The sequence below is a fragment of the Xiphophorus couchianus genome, chromosome 5, assembly GCF_001444195.1.
Source record: "Xiphophorus couchianus chromosome 5, X_couchianus-1.0, whole genome shotgun sequence".
In the NCBI taxonomy this organism is placed as follows: domain Eukaryota; kingdom Metazoa; phylum Chordata; class Actinopteri; order Cyprinodontiformes; family Poeciliidae; genus Xiphophorus; species Xiphophorus couchianus.
Genome location: NC_040232.1, coordinates 32,920,558 through 32,941,441, shown reverse-complemented (window position 1 = coordinate 32,941,441; position 20,884 = coordinate 32,920,558). Strand labels below are relative to the sequence as shown.

At 35.7% G+C, this 20,884-nt stretch overlaps 1 protein-coding gene across 1 annotated transcript in view; it reads right to left on the bottom strand.

Annotated features, from left to right (window-relative positions):
* The window catches only part of tusc3 (tumor suppressor candidate 3), a 68,458-nt gene that overhangs the window by 14,904 nt on the left and 32,670 nt on the right, over positions 1–20,884 (bottom strand). The window contains exons 3-7 of the mRNA XM_028018773.1: positions 17,967–18,084; positions 16,441–16,581; positions 14,714–14,854; positions 13,731–13,820; positions 1,460–1,523 (exon numbers count right to left, since the gene is read on the bottom strand). Of these exons, the coding sequence (XP_027874574.1) occupies positions 1,460–1,523; positions 13,731–13,820; positions 14,714–14,854; positions 16,441–16,581; positions 17,967–18,084 (554 nt within the window). The remainder of the gene's footprint in view (positions 1–1,459; positions 1,524–13,730; positions 13,821–14,713; positions 14,855–16,440; positions 16,582–17,966; positions 18,085–20,884) is intronic.

Sequence of the window (20,884 nt, the reverse complement as noted above, 5' to 3'; positions counted from 1 at the left end):
TGACTCTAGCAGTAATAAGAGCAAGTGTATGTTTCTGTCAAACTCACAACAATTTAAAGAATATATTTAAGAGCCTGAACTACTTTTCAGCTGCTGTTATATCAGATGTGAGAGGCAAGTAGAAGAATTCGTCTCAGATGCACAATCCTAGTGCAGCCAAAAGCATTTGTTTTGCTTGGCTTCTGCCTTGTGACATAAGATCCCTGTGAGCAGTATTGCTCTCCTCCAAAAATAAGTCTTCTTGCCACATCTAGAAAGTTGCAAATTGGTCTTGTTGGTTCAATAACACAGTTGTCCAAGTAACACAGTCTTTACCAGTCTCGAAACTGGTGGCCAGCAAGCCAGCAAGCCAGCTGGCAACACCGAAGTAATAGAAGCAAGAACTAAAAGTACTGAAAGGGGATTCTGGATCTTCCTGTGTTTCCATTACAGAAGTGTGCAAAACATTTTTGATATTCCGATAATGTCAAAAAACCCCCCCCAAAAAATATATCAAAAACTTCAAATTAGCTGTTTCAATAAAATAAGAAACGCAGTTGGAAACCAGGCCACATCCAGTAAAATAATAATTTTGATATAGCCAAAAAAAAAAAACACACCTCATCCTAGTGAAAACCACAAGTTCTTTCGATATTCCCATGTTTCCATTAAGCAAATTTCATTTTTGTAATTCCAATTTGCGCAATTTTAAGATGAATGAAAACGCAGATCTGACTGTTACAGATGTTCCTTTTTATACTAAACAAACAATTTACATTTGAAGAATCAAACTAAATGGAGGATTTTTCTGGGCATGTTATTAATAACAAAAATAAAAACCATTTTGCAAAGGATAATAGTCAAAAGGTCTTAACACCACGAGCGCACCAAACAAAATTTGATGTGTTAACATTTGGAGGGGTGTGTGTGTGTGTTTCATCTAGATATGACTGGAAGGCTAAACACTGAGGGTGAACAAGCAAACATTTCTCTGGAGCAAGGCCAACCTTGGACCAGCTATTTCCACTGGGATAAATACAATAGTTAGAAGTGAACGGTATTATTATTGATAGAATAGAAGCAAGCACCAGAGCAGGCACACATGGGCAGACAGGCAGAGAGAAAAAAAATACATGCTGCCAATCCAGTCCACAATCATCCACAGAGTTTTTCACAAGTTGAAGACTTTGGAACAAATCCCCTAAAGGAGGAAATATTAAAGATGAACAATTTGTCTAATTGTCAAGGCAAGTTGGTGTCATTATTTTACAGAATGGACACAGAAGGCGATGCTTTAATATTTAGCAATCCAAAGTTTGAAAGGCGTACAACATAGGAGGGAACTTGCTTTGCGACATGTGTTGGTGAATAAAGGAAAAGTATTGCCAAAATGAGCCTCAGACATGTCAGGGACCTTAAAGTTGCTCTGTGATTAGCATTTTGGAGACCATGAATGACAAACAAGCCAACCAAAGGATACTCAGGAGCAGGATGATGTGAGATTCGGCCACAAACTGAGCCTGGCTGCTGCCGTGGATGTAACTCTGTGGGAAAGAGAACAAGAAAGCGAGAGACAGACGTTAGGCTTGGCAGTGTTATTTTCAGCTGGCAAAGTCTAAGATTACATGGGGAAATTTGTAAAATAAATGTGCTGTAGGAAATTACAAGTATCAAACAGAGCTTTTTTTCCCCCCCCATTCAAAAACCCAAAACTTTTTTATTTTTGGTTTAAATCCCCCCAAACACTGAAACTCTGTTGAGGAAGTTTAATCTTACAAGAAAAAAAAATTATATGGAAAAATGAATCTTAATCTTAATGCATACTATGCAGGTAAAGAGCCTTCTGCAGTCTACAGAGGTAAATGATATCCCTTTATTCTTCAAGTACGATAACATTGCTTTATGTTAGATAATCTACACTCAGTTGCAGCCAAATGGCATTCAAGCTCTGACTTCATAATATATTTACTCTTAAAGCAGGAAACCGGAATACAGTGTCAAGGAAATGTCTCCTTGCTTTGAGATGATTTTCTATAAACCCAGACGGCTCGAGAAATGTTCGTAGAAAATGTTTGTACGTCACTCCATGAATAAATCTGTGCATGTGCTACGAGAAGACGAATTATCCTTCACGAAGCAGTAAGGTCAACCTGAACCAGCAGTGAATCTTACTTGATCATAGAATCAAATCATTCACTGTTCAGTTTGTAGTAGAAACTTGCTGTACAAGATTCACAGCTGATATATTTTAAATAGAGCATTAATGAAATACACAAACCCTGTAGAAAAAAAAGATAGTTTAAGAGACTCAAACTACAGTCGTATTCAATAAATCAGGGCTGGACAACATGGCTGAAAAACGTATCATGATATAGGTGTTTCGTATCAGTCGATATTGATCATTTTTGATTAGTTTATTGTTTTAAATATTTGAAATACAACCAAAGTAGTGACGCAACCTTTCCTGTTTTATCCAGTTTTCACTTCATGCTGTTTATTTTTAATAAGTTATGAGGCACAGTGGTCAAACATGAACAGGCTGTTGCTAGGTTACCAGAGAGAGAGAATGAGAGAGAGAGTGTGAGTGAGTGAGTGAGTGAGTGAGTGAGTGAGTGCCACCAAACCTAGCTTAACTGGCCATGAGAGGTTGAGCAACTGAAGTCTTTTCTCTGCCTACATCACCCAGAATGCATTGCAGTTCTTGATCGAAGTTCAGTGAAATGATTGAATATTCTGTCAGACGTATTACCTATTGATCATGTATCCATCACAATATTATTATAGATTTATTGTCCAGCCCTACAGTAAATGAGGGTTTTAATAACATTCACACTTAATAAACGAGTCTGCATCTGTTGAGATCTCACTTTATAAAAATCAACTGGTAGCTTCCTCTCCAGGCCCTGTGACAGACGCCAATAGAAGAAAAACAAGAGAATAAAGTGTCATAGCTAATGTATATATATTTCTTTCTTTTTGCTACAACTGTGACATAATGACTGGGATATTGCTAATAAAAGCAAGAGTCATTAAATATATAGATCAGCAGCAGCTGGTATAACCATGGTGCTAAAAGGTTTCCTAAGGACAGGACTGCTAACTTTGCAAGAACTGCCCAAAATAGTGACCATTTATGACTCAGTTAGTAGCAGTGCAATCCTTTGGACTGTTGCTCCACAACTGAGCACTTCTAGTTAAAAGTCTGATGCCTAATTCAACAGACATCTGTCAGCAAGCAATGGGGAAAAATCATTGTGAAAGACCACAGGAGACAAAACAGAGGTCTTAAAAGAAATCAAGCAAACATAAAATTATTAGTATCTGAGTTTACGGCACACAGAGCCTGGCTTTCCACTTGACTGCCACAGAATTTAAGGATGAAGAGTTGAATAGAAGACGACAAAGGAGGCAGGCATGCTGTCCTGCTTCAGTGGAGAGACATAAAGAACGTTTGCATTTGAAAGCAGACAAAGAGGAAAAACACACAAAAAAAAATTATCCTTTTTGTTCCAACAAAAACTTGGTGCTCTGCTATAGCAATTCAGATAGTGGTAAAGTGGCCGTCTTTCAAGATAGAGGAGGAAAAGTTTGTTTTTTAGCCATATGGGGAAGGCTTTTCTGATCAAGCTTCAATTATAAGAGTTAAATCCTTTCTAATCAATGCAACAAGGGCAAATAAAACTGGTTATTTCTTGAATTCTAAAAAAAAAAAAAAAAGCACGATATTAACTAATTAATGGTTTATTAGATTAAAGTTAGTTCCAATTTATTTATAACGTTGATCTTTGATCTTTCTTCAGTGATTTAGTTTGGTCGCCATTCAGCAGAGGGCGCCGCTTGTCTTCTTTACCCAGTTGATACAGAAACAATGATGGCGGATGGCGAAAGAAAAACTGTCCAAACAGGTAAAATGCACTTTATGCGATTCTGTTCTGAAATACAAACACTCTTCAGGCTCCTTAAGTTTCAGCTTAGTGGCACTCATTCAGCCGAGCTGCTTGACGGAGCAGCGTCAACTTCTCACTAAAAATTACTGATGTGCTACGAAGACGAGAGGAGGGGATAACGCAGAGAAACTGAGACATGATGCCAAAAGCCCAGTTTATGTTGAGGGCTGTCGTGAGTTCATAAACATCTCGTTGTTCATGTGAGATAAAGTGGCGTACATACTTTATTCTTTTTTTATTTAGCAACCTAGGAGGTTCCTTATTTGTTATATTTAAAAACATGTCTAAGTTAAATAATGGGGGGAACTCATTTTTGATCAAGTCAGTATTTTAATATCGCTGACAAAAAAAGTATAACGGTTGCTTCTTTTTTATAATTCTGCATATTATGAAAAATAAAATGAGATCTTTATGTTATCTAAAGACAATCAGCTCTGTTGATACAAGAAACCGCTGTTTTTAATAAAATTGTGTCATCAATTCATTAGTTGATCGATAATATCAAATAACTTTTGATTAACTCATTACTCGCTAACTTGCATCCCTGAGATTAGTCAGAATGAAATATTTTTCCTTTAAAGTTATTTCTAGTAGTGATAAATAAAATGGTGAGATTGTGTAAGCAATTTAAAACTTGTGGGCTCCAATAGAAAAAATACCGTGTGTGTTTTTAGGAACCTCCTTCACATACTGATGGTTCTAGTCTGACTTCTAAATTATACAGGTGACGTGTCAAGGCGATACAAAACTCACTGGAATCCCACGCTTTCTGGCAACATTTTAAACCAACGTAACCGTCATTATCTCTGCCACCCCATCGGCCGTACTTTTAAAATGCACAGCACAACACATCAATTTTGGAATACGGATTTCCGTGTGTAGCCCTCTCAGTGTAAACAAAATCACGACAGAAAAAAACGCACAGAGAGGCTGGAAGCAGACACGCTGCTTTTGGGATGAAAAATCCCTCAATCCATGGCCGGGCACTTCCAATTAATCTGATGGATTAGAATGTAGGAGTTTTATTCATTAGTGTGCCGAGCACAGAGTGTGCATGTCCCAGTGTATCTATGTAAGCACCAGAAATCTCTGATAAAGTTTGTTGTTTGCAACAAATTTGCTCACTTGAGGGACGCGTGGCTGTGTGAGAAGTTAGAAAGACAAACACTCAGGTGGCGCGGAGGTAAGAGCAGAGCAACACCTACAGTTATGTAAAACACAAATTAGCACAAACATCTTCTGGAAACTGATATCAACCCGAAAGGAGTTTGTAAAAATAAATCAACTCACAAAGCAGTTTTAAGTTATCTTGCACAGTTGAGGTGGAAATTATGGAAGATTTTGGTTTCAGCTAATATTTTCATTTACCAACAAATCTACTCCGACAAGGTAATTAGGTCTGTCACGATAACACATTTTGCTGGACGATAAATTGTTCCAGAACTTGTGATAAATGACAATATTGTTGTTTTCAGAACATTTTCAAGTAATACTATAGTAATAATGGCATAAAAATGCAGGAACACATTCTCAAAGATCAATAAACTTTTAAATTCTAATGAAAATTTAAACTGGAAGATATTCGGAAAATCCAACATAAATCAACAACAGAAACAACAAATAAAATAAATTATGAAGTCTCACTAAAAAAAAAATAATAAAAAAAAATAAAATATATATATATATATATATATATATATATATATATATCTTTCAAGAAAAGGGATAGTTGAGAACAAAACACCAGACTGAAGACTTTGATCAATCAGTTTTTGGTAAAAGGAGAGAAGAGGAGAGAAAAACAATAAATCAAGCAAATGAAAATTATTGAGTTTCTTTTACTTTAACATGCGGTTAATTGATTTATTGTTTATTGTGACAGGCCTAAAAGTAATACTTCCCTTTTAGAATAGCCTAAAAATACATTCCACATAATATTCATAAGCATGTTACCATTTGATTCTGTATTTGCTGGTCTAATCTGCTGGGTTTTTTTTTTACTTAAAGGCACTGTTTTATAAAAACAGAATATGAACCATCATTTCTTGCTAGTTTCATACAGTAACTGTATGTTTCTAAATAAACGGAGACATCCCTCTTCTTCATTTTAAACTGGCTGAGAATTGCTTTAAGGCATTAAGTAGTTCTACACTGGAGACCTGTCAGGTACAATTGTAGCTTACATCCACTCCAATTAATTTGATGGATTAGCTTCTTTTTCTTCTTTTAGATTTTGAGCAACGCAATTGAGTTAATTGGCTAAAACTACCCAGCGTTAAAGTAAATTGAAAAGTTGTATGAAAAATGTTTGAAATTTCTTTAACAAATTTTAGATCACAAAGTTCAAGCACACAGGTAATGTGTGTGGATTTGTTTGCAATCCAGAGAAAATGCTGTGAGCTGTGCAGTTTTGTGATGAGGCTGTTAACATGATTAGTATTCTAAGAGCTTAGTTTAATCAAGACCCAAGCTAGCATAAGAAATCTAACACCAATCCCCCTGCTGCGAGTAAAATATGCATCAGTACATTTTCATTAGTAGGTTTCTAAAATAAAAATGTGAAGAATGTGTTTTTTCAGCGATCAGAGCAGCACATTGTAAATTTGCGTCCATGCTCTTTTACTCTCTCTTTTTGAGAACATGGACTCCAAAAATTTTGATTTTTTTTTTTTTTTTATAGGAAGTACATTAGACCCCAATTTTTCAATATTTAATGGAAATTAAGGGGCTGCTCTAAAGTGTTTTTTAATATAAAAAGCTTTTAAATAAGTAAGGCTAAAGCCATCTAACAAGGCACGCTTTGACAAATGATTGTCAAGGACTTCCACAATACGTCACTCTGCCGTGCAACATTTCAAAGAAAATATGCACAGACAAAAGCAGAAGCTCCAACAAATATAGATTACAAGTTTCAATTTGACAAGTCAAAGCTGACAACATATGTTAGCAACAAGCGCGATTTTGCCCTTTTCTATTTTTTTTGCTGATTTTTTTTCTTCTAAAAAGGCAAACCATAGTAATGTCAACCCATAATCAGTGTGGGCTGATAAACCTTTAGCCAGATTTATCCATTTTCCATCCTTTGTGGTGTATTTGTGTATACAGTGTGTGCCTGAATTTGTGCTTTGGATTTGTTTTCGGCTGGTAAAGGTCAGGAGGCACTCAGACAGGGAAGATGATAAATGGAAAAATAAAAAATAAAAACAGTGAAAAGAAGGTAAATACTATATAGAAGAGATATGAAGTGAAAACAGGTGTATAATTTACAACAGGAGGTGATTTATTATGGCTGTGTTCAAACTACTATTATGATAGGAACTGGGCTTTTTCAAGTTGTTGAGGACAAGGGTGTCAGTTACGATAAAACCTAAAACAATGCTGATCCTCAGATTTACAAAAAAAAGATAACTAAAAAAGGTAAGAGAAATGCCAAAGCATTTATCTATCACTTATAAAATATAAGGGAAATAGTTATTGGTTCACTGAATCTGAAGTAAATACAGTCTACTTTAGTCACAGGTTTGTGTTTCACAATTTCATCATTTTCTTGATATTTATGCAATGCGGTGTTTACACACTCCGTTGAGATTTCAGCTTAATTACTCTGGAGTCAGTTAAAGCAGTCTGAAGTGTTTTTTCTCTTATCCATATTTCTTTTGAGGAGACGTCAATCATCAAAATGAGATGACTTCAATTTCCTCAGCAGGCTTTGTTATACTACTAATTTTATTTTCTGGATCACATCCAGTCTAGCTGGAGTGGTGGCTTAATGCCATATTAATTAAAAGGTTGCTATGATAAATTAAGTGCTAAGGCCTTTCTTATCGGTGGAGTTAAGCAACAGTTAGTGTTCAAAACACAAACATTTTTTAACTGTTGCTAAAGACGACTGGCCTGAAAATTATTGCAATGACAATCATTGTGAAAAAAATAAATGCAGTAGTCCTGTGTGGGACGGTAAATGGGGCTTGTAGACCAACATTACAAGTGCTGTGATCAAAATTGCAAAGTTTAATTTTCTGGCAGAAGTTCATGAAAATAGAAAAACCAGTGAACACATTAACTCTCACTATTTTGCAATATTATAATTTGGCTCTGAAAACCCATACAGGGTTACAACCGACCATGAAAACAGCTACTGTGGTGTGACCTCCATGTCCAGCACTCAGTACTGTGTTAAGGATGGTGGAGAATTATCCGTTCTCCATGCTAAGTTTTTGATGTAAACTTAGCAGGTTGAAGAAGAGTTGGCGAGTTGAATTCATGAATTACATTTATTAATACCAAAATACAGCTGGTCCATTTCCCATGCTACCTTTTGGAGCTAATAGACAAAATGGCATCAAACAGAAGTTTTCCATTCCCTTTGTTAGCCTCTATCTAAGCTACACCCTAAAGAGGGCGTTCCCTAGTGGTTTATACCCCTTAAGCCTAGTTTTGAGGGCGTTTCATAACATGTCAGTTCTTTTAGCTGTAGCTTTGCAACTAGCTAAAGCTAGAACAACACAGAATTATTTATTCTCAACAGGATGTTTTGCAAAAGAACTCTGTGCTTCACTGGAAAGTCATTAGTGTTGGCCATGATTGTGCAGAATGATATTTAATGTAAAAAAAAGTTATTTTAATAAATTAAATTATTAAATTATTTTTATTAAAATCCCTGCAAGTCATTATCAATATTATGAATGATTGTGACTTTATGTGAAGTAGCAGCTTAAATAGGTCACCATTATGAATGTTCTTTTCCCACCACTGAAATTAATTACATTTTGATCATACAATTTATGAAGTTATACTTTTATATGATCAGACTAGAATATTACTAGTAATCAATTAACCCTGAAAAAATCATAATGAATTTGCATTGAGTACTAAATGTACTGTAATTATACCCACACAGAGTTACACACAAGCCTACAATTTAACAGTGACTTACAATATTGTGCTTCTGCACTCAATGTTCTGACATAATCAGGTATTATTTATGTAAAGTAATATGTCCAGCTAACCTTTTTTCACTTGTGCTTGGATCCTTTTACTAGGATTTCAAATAAGCAGGTACATGTAAACTACACCAGGAATTTACCTCAGTTCAGGTTTAGTCCCGTTTCTCTAAGCAGTAGTCAAGAGTCTATTTGCTGTTATTTAGTTAACGCTCCTTTCTCTGGATTGCAGCAGCAAAGCGGCCATGTTCGTCTCCATTTATTTAATCTCTTCAGCAAACTCAATAAACGAGGTTAAATCCAGTCAGGTTTTACCATCTGGTTCTCATCATTATTCATCCCAATAATTCAGAGCTGAGCTGAATTGTAACACCAACATTTAAATGTGTTGAAACCGACTGCCACAGCACAATTTGCACTGTAAAGTCCTCTCTATCCACGACCAACATTTTTAATTGCGACTCTTGAGGTTTAAACTCTGCTTAACGAGAACTCTGCCGTCTAGAAGGGCTGCAGTTTGGATCAGCTGTAGTCAGTGGAGCTTACACCAAAAATGATCCACAGAATGTTAAGCATGAGATTGGAAATTATGAGGCTGAATATGCTTTGGTGCAGACACGTCAACAGTTTGACGAAAATCTAATGTCAGCTGGCTGAGGAAGTACACACCGGACCACACCCACTAACTTAAAAAAAAAAAAAAAAAAGCAGGCCGATCTTTTCTGCAAGCTGCAAATGTCCACATGGTGAATACTTTGAGGTTTTTCCTTTGCATTTAAAAAAATGCTTTATTAGAATTATTTGACTTTTGGCTTTTTTAGCCCCTTATTCTTAGCAAAGTGGTGGAAAAAGAAATGAAAAGTAGTTTTGTGTGTCAATACGTCCTGAACGTACATCTGTGTGCGTCTGTGGGGGTGAGCTCAGTTTGCTAGCTAATGCTTCTTTCATAAGCTAAATGTAGCTGTACATTGAAACTAACTGAAAATGAATAAACAGACTCTTAAACAACTAAAGCTGCAATATGCAACCTTTACAACAACACGTTTTCTCCATATTTGCTAAAACTGACACCATGTTGTGATTATATGCTATGAGACAGATAATCTGTGGGGAAAAAAAGATCAAGCTCCTCCACCTCCTCTGGGTGATACCATTGTGATGTGCAAAAATACATCGCTCTCAGTCAAAAACAACCAACCAGAGCCAGGAGGAGTGTCTTAGCGCTGTCAACAGTGTTTGTGTACATGCTGCTCAATGTTCTAATGGTTGACAAAACACTCACCGTTTCAGGAAAACAATTCATCTGGCATTATTTATAACCATGATAACTAGCTTTAGCATTCATTGCAGATTATGTTCTGGTAAAGTAGCTGTAGCGTAGCAGAGAGAAAGGGTTTTGTGCACGTCTTCCGATGATATCCTGCAGCCGTCCCTGGCCTCACACACACTTCCTCAGCCTCTTTTGTTCTTGCTCTCAACACTTTTCGTCTTCCTCTCGAGTTTGTGCCGTCATTAGTCGCAGTGTTCAAAGGGTGTGACAAAAACATGTTTTTTGGCGTCATTAGTTTGTGAAGCTCAAATAGAGAACGCACAACCGTTTCCTCCCAGGGAGTGTACGAGTGCTGACTGTGTAACAAATTTGTGCCTGTCAAATTTGTGTTTAGCTTTGTTAAAGCTAACCTCCGCCATGTCCCATTTTGTGAGGGTATAAGCAAAAAAAAAATAAAAAATGAGCAAGCGGTATTTTGTGGCTGCACAGTGTGACGCACAGCAGCTCCATCTACTTTGTTGTGCCATTTGTCAGTTGACAAATCCTTTCAATGGAGTCTACCTGGCTTTGCTCGCCCATCATTTTAAAGGAATTACACTGTCTGGGAAGATGAAGGGATTAGAGAAGGGGGATGAGAGAAAGTTATATATAAGAAAAAGAAGGCGAGGGAGGAGTACAAAAAGGAGAAGATGGGTATCTATTCAACATCGTGTGCACAGCGGCCATGAAGCCATTCACTGTCGCAACAGACAGAACAAGAGAGAAAGGATCCAATGTGGCTAATCCAGAACTATTTTAGTCTGTTAGCTCAAGAACGTCAAATGTAGAGCGTTAGCATGCATCATGTCACTGTCCTCCATGTCATCAAGACTGCTGCGCTTACAAAAAATGAAGCATGTAGAGTTGAAACTAATGCTTAGAGTTTCACAGACTAGTCTTTTTTGCAGGCAATTATAAATAAATCTGACTCATTTTTGTGGCATTTGAAAGTAAGTTAGTAATTCTGACCAACCTAAAACCAAATAAGACGCTTGGTCCGATTCATTTTCAGATGGTGAGTAGAAACATTTTACATTTATTTATGTGTATGTAAACTTCTGGTTTCAACTGTATGTGTTTCACTTTCTGAAAAGAATTACAGAACAAATTAGCTTTGATAATATTCTAATTAACTGGGAAACATTCACACTGTAGTGACACCATCAGGCATTCAGCATGTTTTTTTCCCTCAGAAAAAGAAAAGTGCCAGCAACAAGTTAAAGGTAACTAAAGATAAGCATGTTCAAATTAAGCAAAGAAAAACAAAAATAAGAATGAAAGATTGTACAATAAAGGCAAATTTACAACAGAAAACACTTGGTTATGCATTTCCGTAGTAGCTGTAAAGTGCAAACAGGATTCTTTAAGTTTTCCTCTATTCTTATGTAATCGTACACTGATGCTGCCTTTTCTGAACCTTTCTGAAAAATAAAAATAGTTTGTGCCTGCTTGGAAGGAAATCTTTTATGACCTGCTGACCAATGCATTTAAAAAATATGCCCATAGCTCCAGTTTTTAAAACTGCTGAATTAATTTCTGCTTATATCCGAAAGCCCGTCTTAACACTTGACTAAGCTTTAATGCTGCCATCATCACCATGTTCAGTCATCTAAAGGGTAGAACATGGTATTAAAATAAAAAAGGACAGACAGGCAGGAAGGAATTATTCAGATAAGCTAAAAAAAAAACACAACACACTTCAGCTTAAGTACTGCTGCATAATGTGTGAATAGTCAGAGATGCAAAAGATGGACTGGAAATGAAGAATAAGTGAATAGAGGAGAAAGAAAGAAGGAGTCAGGGAACAGGCAAAGAAAGAAAAGGCAAAATTCACAACATAACAAGGATTATTAAGCATGTGGGAGTTGTCACCATTGTGTAACTAGGAATTTATAGAATACATTGTAAACAAAAGGAATATTTTTAATCCCTCTAGGCTCTATTCTTGCCTTATGAATTTGCTGTGGCAACATTTGGTTTCACTTTTATTTGAATAGTGTGCATTTATCATACCGTTTACCATTTTGATTTATCGTTGTCACAAATCCCAAATAATGTTTTTTTTTTTTAAAATGGTTACGTATTGTCTGGATTGATAGTTTTAGTAGTTTCTCCAATTGTTTGTTCAATGATGGTGTCATTACATAGCAATACATTTGGAAATATAATTAAATGCAGTTACTATGTGCGGTTTAGTGGTACAAATCACACTTCTGCCGGTGACTGGCATCCTATAAAAAAATTTATATTATCAATGGGTGTTTCTCAAGAGCAGAATTTGAGTTTACTGTCATACAGTTATAGAAAAAAAGAGTAATAAATGGTTGTTTTATCATTATCACAACAGTACTACAAAATATCGTGATAAAACTTTAAATCCATATCATTCAACCCTAAGTGCAACACATATAACGAGAATTTAAGTTATAGTGAAGATGTATACATTTTATCTTTATAAAGTAACAGCTGTAGAAAAGAAAAAAAACAACCTCTATTTTTATTTGCACTTAGGTGATTAAATCTGGATTTAGAGTTTTGGTCACATTTACTTCCACTTTGAAGTGCAGAAGCTCGCCTGGGCAAAACAAACCCGGCTCAGGGGGAAAGTAGCAAAGAGTAGCTTGCCTGTAGAAATGACAGCGAGAAGAAGAACAGGTGAAGGCTAAATTAAAAGCAGCACTGGATGACTGTGTAGCCTATCATCAAAAAGTTTGAAAAACGACAGAGGTAACATCCTCTGATAAATAGACCGCCTTTTACACTGAGCAAGAAAGAAGTGGTGGAATGGAAAAAGTGAAGAGGCGGGAGGGGAGGGGGGCCTCGAAACGTGTGTTTTTATTACTCCACGGGAGTCTGTGGATGCTGTGTGGACGCCTCTCAGCTGTGTGTTTGTGCAGAGTTCTGCTGCCTGTTTTTCTTCCCCCTGTTTCTGTGTGAAATTGATCAAGTGTGTCCACAAAAACCTCACAGCTCACTTGTGTATTTGACCTTGTCCCTGACTGATAGTGGAAGAGTTTTTGTGCATCTGTGCATGCAAATGTCTGGATGGCATTTGAAACAATATCCTTTTAGTTGTGCTTCTAAGGTACTATTGTCTATTGTGAGTTTTTTTTTTTTTTCTTTTCAAACATCCCACTCATTACTCCATCAACATCCATCCTCAAGCTCCTTTTTTTTATCAACTTCTCTCCACATAATCATTTTCTTCAGTTTTCAACAGATTTTCCTTTTAATTTCACACATGAGTGAACAAACTTAAATGATGACCACCCAATTCGCACCTATGTGACGGCTTGCACACACATCGTCAGTAAGAAGCATTTGTCTAAAAATAAAATGAAAATTTTTTTTAAAAATGCGGCGGACAAAATGGACTGAAACAAAAACGTAAAAAAAAGAAAAACATTAAAATGCCCCAAATATAAACAAACATTTAAAAAGAAAAAGAAATAGATCAGAGTATTTGAGAAATAAGTTTTACGGGGATTAATATAAAGGTTGACAAAATATATATTTAAAACATGGAGGGAAATAAATGTTTGCATTTCATACCACTTGTCCGTTTTGTGGATTTTTGTGGGCGTAGGGAGGACCTCGAATGTGATTCCACATCTGTCCAGATGTCATTGCAAAAACCACACACTGTTACAGAGAGAAAACAAGAAATACACAGAAGTTGAGAGAGCTGAAGTCTGAAGTGAGGCAATAATGAGAATTCTAACTAAGTACATAAAATAAGGCAATTACTTTATTATTTTCTTAATAAAAATTTTTCCTACACAGTTTTCAATTTAAAATTCCACATATTTCCGACCTTTTATTTCCAGTAATTGTCTAATTGTGTTCCACAAAACCTAACATCCATTTATGAAGTTAGCATTCAGTCTGGAGTTTAGCAAAGTACAGTATCTTGATGAACTGAGATCAGCTCCTTTGTAAGATGGTTAATGCTTGAACTTGTAAAATCGGAAAGAAATTATTTTACACAGTTTGTAATTTTTGATATCTTATCATCAAAATTTACAAATTTAATTTGACACCATGATGTCCAATTAAAGTCCCGTCTAGAAAATTGAACTATTTTTTGAACTAATTTTTAGATTCTGTCAGTATCTCAAAAACCAAAGTAGTTTTGACATGTAAAAAAAATAAAGTTATGTGTTACAACAAAGACAAAGGATGTAGTTTAAACATAAATAAATCTAAAAAGTCATTCATTTTTCATAAAAACATTTTCTTTTTCTTTTTAACAGAATAAAAAGTAGTCGTATTTTTTCAGTAATTATTGTTTTTCTCTATATTTATCTAGAAATTCATTTCAATCCTTTTTAGGACTTTGTGGGAAATATCTCTAGACATGAGGAGAAATTGTAAAAACTAATCTTGAGTATTATGCTTTGTCATTTTATTAAAAACAAATTTTTCATAGTATACCGGTAACTTTCCCCTTGGTGATTAGAAGGTTTTAACACTAAAGCTGGTGTGTGTTTGTGTGTGGGGGTGCATGTGTGTGTGTGTGCATTCAGTTATCATACCAATGCGGCCATGGCCCATCCAGTCTTGTTGTATATGAATTCCAGGTTGTTTCTCCTCAGATACAGCAAACCTCCAACCAGAGACACCAAAAGAGCCAAAGCAATAGTCCCGGAATAATTTGGAGGACGGAAGACACGGATCTAAGAGGGAGATAAGAGATCAGCAAATCAAAAAATACCTCAAATAAGTGCTGCAAGAGCATTTAAAACCTGTACCAAATATTCTCTTTGCACAAATCCACAGTAAACCACAGGTTTCAACCTTGAACATATCAATTAAAGTCTGAAATGAATTCCAGTGATGTTTGTGGCAAGAATTTATGATTTCTAAAAGCAGAGCATTTTACAAAAATAAGGTTTCTCAAACAATGGTGGTATGCAGAGCAAGATAAAAACAACTTTATTTTGGCAAACATAATGCGTCAGGTTGACATTTTCCTCAACCTGCTTCTCCATTAAACTTGCTCATATAATATCATTTACAAATGAGAAATTCTTGAAAACGTTTTGGTTTGTTGACAATCCACAAGGATATTTTTTTTCTCCAATGATACTTACAAGGTCATCACTAACTGACTGGTTGCCATGACGCATTCTTTCGAGCATTTTGATTGGTTTAAGCACCAGAAGTGTTAGGAACCCTATCAGGATATTTCTATGAAGATGTAAGCATAATTTCTTAACTTTTTTGGACATTTTTCAGATGTTTTTTTAAAAATAGTTTTTAAATCTTTTATGCTGACATAAATATGCAGATGATCCACATCATTTGTAAACAGAGAGCAACACAGTTACTTCGGTTGTTGCTGCACATTTTTCCATCGAGCAGATTTGATTCTGGGAAAGAAACGTTCACTATTACTATATCAAAAAACATTTCAAAACTGGCCCTGTCCTAAAAAAGAAAAGAAAAACAAGGTCTTAATGACCATTTTGCACATTAATCTTTCTGAGGGAGATATAATGTATTCTATAATCATAAGAGAACCGAGTTAACAAAACAATTAAATATCTTATGCTAGAAAAGAAGAGGAAAATTAACTTTTACTCTTCCTAACTTATGCAATAACTTTACATAAATACGTCACATGAAGAAGCAGTTAGGTTATTCAAAATTTTGTACTTAAATGGCAGGATTATAAATAGAAGTTAATCAGTAAAATCTTTGGACGAAAGCTTGCACATAATCTTTTTTTGATGCTGTTGCACATCTTATTAAATTCTCCCACCTATATTTATGACAAAGCAAAGTTTCCTAAACAGATTATAATTTTATTCATGATTATGTTAATTTATTCAATTATATTTAATATGAAAATAAAGATGCCTAAATCCTTCCATTCTGAATATAAACCATCAGACTGAGGTGGATAACATGTATGTGTAGAGTTAATTAAAACACTTCTTTTTTTAAAGCAATACAGAGCTATTCAACTGAAGTTGTGTTTTGTATTTACATTTGGGCTTGAATTTGAGGCTGAAGGTGAACCATAACAAAAAAAAAAGAAAAAAAAAAAGATTTCCTGCAGTTCTTTGACCCTCAAGACACCAAGGCAATGGGAGATCTTAAAAAAATCTCATAGTATTGAAGTAACTGCACTTTAAAACTGAAAAAATTTCTCCAGCTGATGGAGAAATTGTAAATGTGCCACAACTAAAAACAAAAATTAAATCTGGGTTTCTTGCAAATGTGCATTCGTCTGCATCGATAGTTTATCAGGCTGTACCTGAACGTCTGTGCGATCGGCAATCCACTTGGCCAGCTGCTCTGAGGCGAAGCCGATCCTCTGGAGGTCAAACGTATCGGCCCTCTTAGGTTTTCCCTTTGCAGGGAAATGCATGAAAGTTGGAGCGCTGTTCATGTTCAACTGAAAAAGAAAGGAAATAAGCCTCCGATTGTGAGAATCAATTTGTCAAACATAAATCTGTCATGCATTATTTTTGCCAAGCAAATGATGGAAGAAACAAGTATTGCTCAACCTCTCTGCTTCCACGTAATTATTGGTGGCACAGTATACATTGATTGAAATAGTAATCTGGTTTTGTTAACACATTCAACAACTTATTGGTTTGACAAAGCAAAATCTTTCACCAAACTATGTCTAACGTCACATTCTTAAATATTCTGGTTTTGCCTCTTCTTCATTTAAGCCATCACTAATTGGCCCAAATACGCTCTGACAAATTAATACAAATAAACTTCAACTTATAAGAAAAAAAATACAACTAAATGTGAACAGCAGACTTGGTGATGATTTCCTCAGTCAGAGCAAAGCTGTAAATGCTCACTCTTCTACATCACCAGCATTTTGCAGGTGTTTCATGACGCTACAGTGCTGCTGCCAGCTGTAAAATGGATTTGCTAATCAGTATTTTGTTTATGCCAACGACAGAAGAAAAAACAAGCTGTCAACATCGTGTCCACCATTTACCCAGACAATCCAGATAATAAAGCTTTCCAGTGAAGAAATCTTAGGCCATCTATGTCGACTCGTGGTCAGGTGCCACTATGGCTGAGAAAGGTCTTGGTGTTGAGATGTAGTTGGTAAAAATATCATTAATTTGTAAAAGAAAATCTCTTGGGTGACAAAAAAACAAAAACATACGTTTCAGAAATATAATCCATAAGTGATCACAACACATGAGCTCAAAGCTAATGAAACTACAAAAAAAAAAACAGAAACATGTCACCAAATTTATCTGAATCTAAATGAACAGATATACAGTACAGTCCAAACGTTTGGACACACCTTTTAATTCAATGAGTTTCCTTTATTTTCATGACTATTGACATTGTAGATTCACACTGAAGGCATCAAAACTATGAATAACACATGTGGAAATATGCACTAAACAAAAAAGTGTAAAACAACTGAAAATACCCCTTTTATTCTAGTTTCTTCAAAGTAGCAACCTTTTGCTGTGATTACTGCTTTGCACACACTCTGCATTTTCTTGATGAGCTTCAAGAGGTCGTCACCTGAAATGGTTTTCACTTCATAGGTCAACCTGCCCTGTCAGGTTAATAAGTGGGATTTCTTGCCTTATAAATAGTCATGAAAATAAAGAAAACCCATTTTAATTAGAAGGTGTGTCCAAACTTTTGGTCTGTACTGTGTATATATATAACTTTAGGAAAAGTTTAAGATCTAAAAAAATATATACTGGTTTAAAAATAAATAAAAAGAATATTTGTGCTGTTAAAATGTCTTTTGGATGGAAAGACTTTAAGGTTGTGATACAAACTGCCTACCTGTTGGAAGACGTCAGCTCCTTCATCGTAGTCCACAACCGTGAAGAAGAGCTTGTTGGAAAATGCAGATGAATAACGCCAGGAGTTTGCCAGGACCTGGTATTCTTCATTCGCTTGCCTATAAAACAAAAACAGGACAATTACAGCTACTTAAGCAATTTTTCATAATAGTTATGATCCTATACAGTGGCTTAGTTTTTCAAAAGCTCATTTTGCAGGTGCTACTCTCTTATATGGCATTTTGTGAATAATGGATTAAATGTGGCCAGTTTTCTACAACAGATCACCTACAAAACTGTAAATTGTTAAACATGACATGCATGGAAACTTGCTTTGCAGTTATTACTATTCAATGTTGGTAGAAGAAGGTGCTGTATTTATTATACTTCATTTACAATCAGCTCAATAATTTCCCTTCTTTCTCTTAATGTTTTCACAGGACCTGTTTTCATCTTACTTTCCTGCACCCTGATCTGCAGAACAGATCATTTAGATCATCATCGGCGGCCATGTTTACAGCTAAACAAAATTAGCACACAAACATAATCAGAAAATGAAAAACTAAAAGAGAACAGAACCAAGGCACACACTATGCATCTTTGGCAGTATAGTCCCACTCTGTCTCAGAAACGTCTTTCGTTTCTAAATGCTGAAACCACCTCAGTATGGTCATCTCCTCTGAAGGTTTTACTGAGTGGGAAGTCATCCATCAGGAAACATGAGTGGTGATGTTGTATTGCTATAGCTGCTGCTAATGGTAGGGCAGACGCTTTGAGGCGTCAATCATAAAAATGTCTGAATAAATCCAGGCAGAACTCAGGCTGGCAGGGTGAGAGCTGATATTACAAGCATTTTACTCAAATTCAACATCGAATTCTACTTTTAATGTAGAATTCGATTCATGACGCTAAAGCGTTTCAATCCCTTGAATGGAGCTTTTATTAAGGACACCCATTTGACAACCAAGGGTTTCATTAGGATCGCCAGGTGTGTTTTGAGATATAACATCTCAGTGGCTCGGGTTACCTACCATGTGCTTCTCTTACAATGGTGGGAAAGGAAGAAAACCTTGCAACACTTGGTGCCAGGTTCCACCTCTAGGTGACAAATTCTAACAGGCACGCACACGCTCACACTCCAAATGACTGAAACTCTTACGAATCCAAGTTTCTATATCAAAGTCAACAAAGCTAACAGGGTACAATGGGATGTCTACTTTGTTGAGCAAAACTTCTCTGGCACATGCAGTCAGTCAGCATCTCCATATGGCACGCCCGACATGCCGAGACAGTACATGGGATAAAACGAAACGTTCAGATTGCTAATGAGTTTTTACTGCAGCAGTATTCGTTTTAATGTTTAGCTACGTCAAAGGAATTGAAAATACAGCAAACTAAATAGCACCTGAACGATATTTCCTTCATGTTTTATGTACTGTATGAAAAAAGCAACACGAGTGTGTACGCAAAAGGAATGTGTTGGATCCGATATAAAAAACTTCTTGAGGTGTGAAAGGTTAAGGCAAAATTCAATGAGTCTACAAAGATGAACGACGGTCTAAACGGAAACTGTTGTGGACAACTCAATGACAAGATGCAACTCATGTCAAGCACAGAGTGGTTAGGATATAAATATGTGCTCAAAAATAAAAGTTCTTGAACCGTGATCAATAAAATGCCACTTCATTTTTTACCAACAAGATTTGCTTGGGTTATTTTCTACACTTCTGCACTATAAACCAAAGAAGTTCCTCTCTTTAAGACAAGCTACTAGCAATGGTTATAATTTTCATGCATAGTCATGGGACGAACTAACACAAAATGCAAGCATAACAGCCAATTTAAATGTAATGGGCAAAGAATGTCAAAACAGAAATGCGTTATTTGCTTGACAGAGTTATTTTTAGATGCGGTTTTATACTTGTTTGTATAGTTGCCATTAAAAATTAAGATTTCAAAACACTAATTTGTTGACAACATTCAATGTGGGGGAAAAAAGATTTCAGTACAATGTATTCAATTATTACATTTCATTTATTTTTTTATTTCATTCACTCAATAAATATGAGTAGTTCATGTAGCAACTAAAAGAAATCATGACTGAAAAGGTGCAGAAAGAAGTATAAACTTAGAATATCTGTGCCCAGCTGTGTATGTTCATATCTGGTTTGAACCACATAGAAGCTTAAAAATAAATAGATAAAAATGAAAACACTCATAAAAAAATGTGATAAGCCAGCTTTGGCAATGCAGTAATTGCTTATAAAAATAGTTATTCTTAAAATTTTAAAATGGATTTGTGAAGGCATTGTGAAACAACAACGTTTAGCAACATGCAAGTCAGTCATACCTTTCTGGAATCAAAGGAGAGCTGACATTTTATGAATCATATGATTCATGATGAATACCTTACATAATCAAGAGACTGATGAGGCAAAAGACTGGCTGATTAGAGTGAGAAATCAGGTCAAAATGGACAAGGATGGTGCTTATTTCAGAAAGTGGTTTAATGTCTCCTTGGAGACGTCGACGTGGTCAAATATAAGGCTTACACTAAATAGTCGAATGACGCTACTCAAGTTTACATTCCAGTAAAACATGAGCGTGCATCATGGCTTCTGACTCCGAGATGAAATCGTCAGTGTTTGTCATGTTCACTCAACCTGAGCCAGACATCATGACAGTACAACAGAGTTTGAGCTTTAGCGGCAAAGGTGGATTTCTCATAGACGAATAAGCAGGAGCTTTACTGCAGGGTGGATCGCAGAGTAATATTTTCTTGTTTCAAAACACTTAGAGGTCTTCATTTGAAAGACCTACTTTTAGGGTATGGCTATATGTACAGTCATGTTCAAAATAACAGCGATGTGTTTTAAGAACAAAAAAGCAAAAGTTAAAAATCCTCATAACATCTTTATA